The 7,271-nt window shown below is 38.8% G+C and overlaps 1 protein-coding gene across 1 annotated transcript in view; it reads right to left on the bottom strand.

The window, feature by feature from the left end:
- DHFR (dihydrofolate reductase) overlaps nucleotides 1-7,271 on the bottom strand; it is a 36,445-nt gene that overhangs the window by 9,484 nt on the left and 19,690 nt on the right. The window contains exon 5 of the mRNA XM_006143502.3: nucleotides 5,881-5,996. Within this exon, the coding sequence (XP_006143564.1) occupies nucleotides 5,881-5,996 (116 nt within the window). The remainder of the gene's footprint in view (nucleotides 1-5,880; nucleotides 5,997-7,271) is intronic.

Below are 7,271 nucleotides of genomic sequence, written 5' to 3'. Positions count from 1 at the left end.
AGTACGTGAGACTGAACTGGTGAAATAGAATCTTATGACTTTTGACTAAAACATTGCTGATTTTCTTCTAGGCTTTGTTTTCCTGATTTAAGGATTTTTGTACTATCTTGAGCTGCTGATAGGTTCACGTACCTACTATTTGAACAGAATCCCAACCTGTTTCCTAGCTTTAAATTTAAAGCATAGTTCCTTGGCATTTCTTTGATTTATTAAAACTAAAACTGCTTTTCTTGAAATTAAAAAATATAGTAAAAAATACACAATTAATGACCATAGTAAGCTACGGCTAGGAGCTACCTTACAGTATATTTATTCTACTCAGAGTTTCACACCTAAAGTCAGACATGTATTCATAGATATGTATATATCAGCTGAGCTTGCTATTGAAAGTAGTTAGATTATTTAAGAAATTCTGTGAATCAATAAAATGTGGGGGAAAAAAGGAATGGAAAACAACTATAGACACCTGAGATAGTGTGGGAGGAGGGTGGGAAATGGCTGAGGGTGAGAAATAGGGTGAAAATATATATATACATATATATTTATGAAACTAGAAATGGAAAATTATTGATGATAACGTGTATGCTTAAGCCACTATGCAGTATATTATGAATGGGAAATCACATTTTGTATGCTGTGACAATGCTCAGTGAATGAATAAAAATTAATTAAAAAATTAAAAAAATTAAAATTTTAAAACCCTTAAGTGAAAACATAGAAGTAAGTCTGTGAGCTTGGATTAGGCAATGGTATCTTAGATATTTCATCAAAAGAAGTGACCGTTATGTCATGTCGCTGGGTTCCCATGTAGCTGACCGCAGTTCACATCCTGGACCCAGTGGCTTAAATTCACACCGGGTGCGTGTGCATGTGTGCCCAAGATTCTGAGAGGAGAATGGAGGAGAAGGGATTGTGGCGTGACTATCCCCTCTGGGGGGTGATTTCTCGCTTTCTACCTCTGTCTGTCTGGCGAGCGCACGCGCCCTATAGTGAAAAACCTCCCCCAAAAAAAAAAAAAAAAAAAAGAAGTGACAAAAGAGAAAACAAATATTAGACAATAACAAAATTAAAAAGTCTTGGGCTGGGTGGGTGGGGGAAGACAATGACATGTGTTGTAGTAGTTAAGGTGGCTGGATCATACATGGCAGACTTCACAGTTTGAGTCCCAGACCTGGCAGCTTAAAAATCATGCCAAGAGGGGTGTGTGCATGCATGCTCAAAATCCTAAGAGGAAACTAGAGGAGAAGGGATTGTGGCATGGCAATCCCCTCTCGGGGGTGATTTTTCCCTCTTCTGTCTCTCTCTGGGGAGTGCACATGCTGTACAATAAAAGCGAAACAAAACAACAACAAATTAAAAAAAGACCAAAACATTCTTGGTCTAGGCCTGCAGATAATAGCCTGGTGATTAAGGTCCTGGACTCCTACATGGTTGACCATGGTTTGAGTCCTGTACTCAGGGGCTTGAAAATCACACTGGGTGCATTTGCATATGTGCCCAAAATCCTGAAAGGAGAAGTGATCATGGCATGGCCACCATCCTAGGGGGTGATTTCTCACTTTGTCTTATCTGTCTCTGTCTCTTTCCAGGTAATGCATGTATCCTATGGCAAAAAAAAAACTAAAAAAACCCCCAAAAACCAAAACCCAAAAAGTCTCTTGGGTTACAAATTATATCACTACAATGAAAGACCATCTAGATATCAGAAGAAAATATTTGTGAAGTATGTATCTGATAAGAGTCTTGTTTCCAAGATAGTCAAAGAACCCTTAAAACTTAACGGAATGATAAATAACCAAATTCTAAACATGGACAAAAGATTCAAATGGATATTTCTCCAAGGAAAATATAGAAATGACCAAAAAAGCACCTGAAAAGCTGCTCCACATCATCTGTCATTGGGGAAATGCAAATTCAAGCCACAAGACACCACTTTACATCTGCTAGTATGGCTATCCACAGAAAGGTGGATGATAACAAGCACGAAGATGTGAAATAAATGGAAACATAATTCACTGCTGGAGGGAATGTAAAAAGGTGCAGTCATGTTGGACAATAGCTCATCAGTTTATTATTTTTTTTTTCAGAATTATTTATGGGACCAGCAGGTGGTAAGGAGGTTAAGGGTACTGGACTCCCACATGGCTGACCACAGTTTGAGTCCCAGACTTGGTGGCTAGCTTTCTCACTTTATCTTTCTCTCTCTCCCCTTCTCTGGTCAAATTAAAATACATACATACATACATAAAGTTAAATAAAACAATTCTTAAAAAAAAAAGAGAATTATTTATTTAATTTTATTTATTCATTCATTTATTTTAATTTGACAACCATCCTAGGGGGTGATTTCTCACTTTGTCTTATCTGTCTCTGTCTCTTTCCAGGTAATGCATGTATCCTATGGCAAAAAAAAAACTAAAAAAACCCCCAAAAACCAAAACCCAAAAAGTCTCTTGGGTTACAAATTATATCACTACAATGAAAGACCATCTAGATATCAGAAGAAAATATTTGTGAAGTATGTATCTGATAAGAGTCTTGTTTCCAAGATAGTCAAAGAACCCTTAAAACTTAACGGAATGATAAATAACCAAATTCTAAACATGGACAAAAGATTCAAATGGATATTTCTCCAAGGAAAATATAGAAATGACCAAAAAAGCACCTGAAAAGCTGCTCCACATCATCTGTCATTGGGGAAATGCAAATTCAAGCCACAAGACACCACTTTACATCTGCTAGTATGGCTATCCACAGAAAGGTGGATGATAACAAGCACGAAGATGTGAAATAAATGGAAACATAATTCACTGCTGGAGGGAATGTAAAAAGGTGCAGTCATGTTGGACAATAGCTCATCAGTTTATTATTTTTTTTTTCAGAATTATTTATGGGACCAGCAGGTGGTAAGGAGGTTAAGGGTACTGGACTCCCACATGGCTGACCACAGTTTGAGTCCCAGACTTGGTGGCTAGCTTTCTCACTTTATCTTTCTCTCTCTCCCCTTCTCTGGTCAAATTAAAATACATACATACATACATAAAGTTAAATAAAACAATTCTTAAAAAAAAAAGAGAATTATTTATTTAATTTTATTTATTCATTCATTTATTTTAATTTGACAAGAGAGAGAAAGCAAGTTGCCAGGTCCGGGAATGAAAACACAAATCTACCCAAGAACTTGCACGTGAATGTTCACAGTAGCATCGGAACAGCCAAGAAGTAGAAATAAACCTATTTGATGCATGGATAAATAAAATGTGGTTTATCCATACAATGGAATATATTGGCAACAGAAAGAAATGAAGTATTAATAGAGAACATGACTGAACCTTGAAAGTGTTGTGCTAATCGAAAAGATGCCAATTCCAGGAAAGACCACGTTTTACGATTCCATTGATATGAAATGTCTAGAACAGGCATATCTTACAGAGATAGAAAGTAGATTAGTGGTTCCCAGGGCTAGAAACGGAAGGGAATGGAGACTGACTACTACTGAGTACAGGGTTTTGTTGGGGGAAGTTATCACGGACGTACTGAACTTGAATTGTGAAGGTCATACACTTTTCCATGAACACACTTAGTAAAGCCACAGAATTACATACTTTCAATAGGCAAATGAATACATGGTATGTGAATGATATTATGTGAATGATATTTCAGTTAAGATGTTAATTTTTCTTTTCTAAAAGTCAGAGAGCCAGAACGGTATCTACATTGTTACCAAGTAATTGCAAGGGTCACAGCTTTGGAAAGAGTTTGGATCCACAGCAGTAAGACTTCGTAACATGTTAGAAAGCTGATCCACACAGTAATTTACTTTTGCTTTTAGTAGGAAAGAGGAAGATAAGAAATAAGGGAGAGTAGAGATGTCTGCTCACATTATGTGAGAATCAGCAATCTAAGCAAAAGAAAAAATATACGATACGATGAAATAAAATGTTTTTTACATAAACACTAAGTGTATTTTTCTAAGCAGTCATCTCTGGAGCCTAGGCAAAAGCCTATACTTTAAGGCCAGCAGGTGGCGTAGTGGTTAAGGCACTGGACTCCCATGTGGTAGACTGAGGCACAAGTCTGGGACCAGGTGGCTTGAAACTCACACCTAACGTGTGTGCGTGCATGCCCCAAATCCTGAGGAGAATGGAGGAGAAGGGATTGCGGGCGGCCATCTCGCCGGGGGGTGGGGTGGGGGGTGGGGTGGGGTAATTTCTAGCCTTTGGTCTCTCTAGCAAGAGCACACATCCTACTGCAAAAATCTTTCTCTTTCAAAAAAAAAAAAAAAAAAAAGCCAGTATGTTTGGATTTTAGAGTTCTTATTTTCTCTAGCATTAAGAGCTCACAGAAATAGTTACTCGTCTCATTTGATTCAAAATACTGCTCTATAGAGGAACAATTACACTAAAGCTTGGGCATCCATTTTCAGACATGGCTCTCAATGTCCCTTTAGGGGATATTTCAAAAACAAAAATAACCTCACACTCACAAGTACTAGATACAACTGAAAATATTGAAAGAATGTGATAAAAGCTAGTCTCAGAGTTGATATAATTAATCTTTTACCTTTACTCTTTATAACCAACAGCTGAAAAGTACTTTTAAACTAAAATGCCATCAGTGGACAAAATCAGGCAGCCTCAAGCTAAAGTCACAACTACGCAGTAAAGCAAGAGTAACCTCTTTTCTCCTTCTCTACCACTGCTACCACCTTCATCTAAATCCCTTCTTCTTTTGCCTGAACTTCTGCAACTACCTGGCCTCCCTGCATCTCTCTCAGCCCCTCTGGTCCGTTCTCTATAACGCAGCTAGGACACTGATGCTCTTTTCAGAGCCCTCTAACACTGCGCTTGGTCTGACCCCTGGGGCCTCTCCTCTGCTCACAGTGCTCACGGCGGTCTTCAACTTGTTCCTGCCTCTAGACTTTGCACTGTTTCCTGTTACTGGAATGCTCTACCAGCTCTTTAATGGTGGGCTCTTGACATTTAGGTTGTTGGGTAGCCATCACTCTGCTATTAATTTTGGTATTTATTTTGTTCACAAGTAATTGCAAGGGTCACGGTTTTGGAAAGAGTTTTGATCGAGAGCAGAGACTTGGTAAGGTGTTCGTAGAAATCTGATCTACACAGTAATCTATTCCTGCTTTTGGTAGGAAAGAGAAAGAGAAGAAATACGGGAGAGCAGAGATGTTGGTTCACATATGTGAGAATCAGTGGGGACTTCTCAGACTACACAGCACCTACCATGCCACAATTTTCAGTTCCCCAGACAGCACCCTTTCCCCTACTAGAAAGAATATCATCTGGCCTGACAAACGCTGTGTCCCGGTGCCTAGGACAGCGTCCATCTCTCCTGGAATGAACTAATGACTGCCCTTCTAGATTTCAGTACAATCGTGAAAACCTGAGTATGTGCCAGTCTACCGAAGCAAATCCCCCCAAATTCCTGTAGTATTTGTCTGTTACCCAAAGTCAATCTGAAAAGAGATGCTACTTTCTTTTTTAAATTGTGATTTCTGGTTTACAGATCATCATTGTACATCTCTGTTAGGTACAGCACGATTTTGCAAAGCATGAATACAGTATGTAATAATCAAATCAAGGATGGAAACATATTCATCTTACTAAACATTGAATATTACATTATATTGGGCATACAATAAAAGTTCTACTAAGTCTTTTTTCGAGAAGTATATATTGAATTGTCAACATTTTTTACTGTGAGGTGGTTCACCATTCCATAACCAAGTCCACTTGTTTACATGCATTCTTATGTCTTTCAATAACTTTATTCCACCCCTTCCTCCTGCAAGATATGTTCTTTTCTATAATTCTTAAGTATGAAATCCAAGTGTTTCAGAATAATTAATAACACTGTACTTACTCTGGGAGAAGTTTATATTTCTCCAAATCAATTTCTGGAAAAAAGGTATCACTTTCAAAATCCTGCATGATCCTTGTCACGAACAGTTTAAGATGGCCTGGCTGGTTCATGGCTTCCTTTGAAATAAAAAAAAGAAATGCAATAATTTCTTTATTTTGGGTCAAAAGACATAGCGATTCTAAGATTTTTGTTTATTTTAATTAGTTAAGGTCATAGTAGGTACTTGTAGATGTGCTTGCTACTGTCAAAGCATACTATTTAAATACCCTCTTTTATAGTTTGGGACCCTATAAAATATGCCTTAGTTACCCTGAAAATGGCACTAATCATTGTCAGTAATTATGAGACTGAGTTTAAATATATTCTAGCTGTCAGTTTGCTTATTAGGGTTTCTTCTCTCTCCTTTTTTTTTTTTTTGAGAGGTTTTTGCTATAGGGTGCGTGCACTCGCCAGAAAGACAAGAGAGAGACAGAGAGATAGAAAGCGAGAAATCACCCCTTGGGGGGATGGCCATGCCACAATCTCTTTTCTCCTCTCAGGATCTTGGGCATGCACGCACAAGCACACGGCGTGAGTTGAAGCCACCGAGTCTGGGACTCGAACTGCGGTCGGCTACATGGGAGTCCAGCGACATAGCCATTACACTAACTGCTGGTCACATAAAGGTTTCTTTTTAATTTAAGCACTCAGTTTTTTTTTCCCCCCCTTAGGCTGATGTTTTAAGAATTAAGAATCCCTGGTCAGCAGGTGGGGTGGAGGTTAAGGTGCTGGATCCCAAATGGCCAGCTTCACTATTCAAGTTCCAAGCCCAGCAGCTTGAGAATCATGCCAGGTGTGCATGTGTGCATGCCCAAGATTCCAAGAGGACAGTGGAGAAGGGACTTTAGCCTGGCCATATACCCTGGGGGACGGTAATTTCTCACTTTCCCTCTCTGGTGAGGGTACATGCCCCATGGCAAAGACTGGAAAAAAAAAATGGTGTGGTGCTTAAGATACTGGACTTCCACATGGCAGACTATGGTTCAAGTCCTGGACCTGGCAGCTTGCTTTCTTACTTTTCTTTCTCTCTCTCTAGTCAAATTAAAAAATAATGATAATAAATAAAATTAATGCATATGCTCACTGGAGAGACAGATACAGACAGAAAGCAAGAAATCACCCCCCCCTCAAGGGGATGGCCATGCTGCAGTCCCTCTCCATTCTCCTCTTGAGACCTTGGGTATGCACACACATGTGCCCAGCCTGAATTTTAAGCTGCCAGGTCCAGGACTTGAACTGCAGTTGAGTATGTGGGAATCCAGTGATGTAACTTCTATGCCATCTGCTGGTCTTTAAAAAATATATTCTTCAAAAAAGTTAAAAAAAAAAAAAAAAAAAAAAAAAAAGTGGAA

The sequence above is a fragment of the Tupaia chinensis genome, unplaced genomic scaffold, assembly GCF_000334495.1.
Source record: "Tupaia chinensis unplaced genomic scaffold, TupChi_1.0 Scaffold000099_1, whole genome shotgun sequence".
Classification (NCBI taxonomy): domain Eukaryota; kingdom Metazoa; phylum Chordata; class Mammalia; order Scandentia; family Tupaiidae; genus Tupaia; species Tupaia belangeri.
This window is presented reverse-complemented; position numbering and strand designations above follow the sequence as displayed.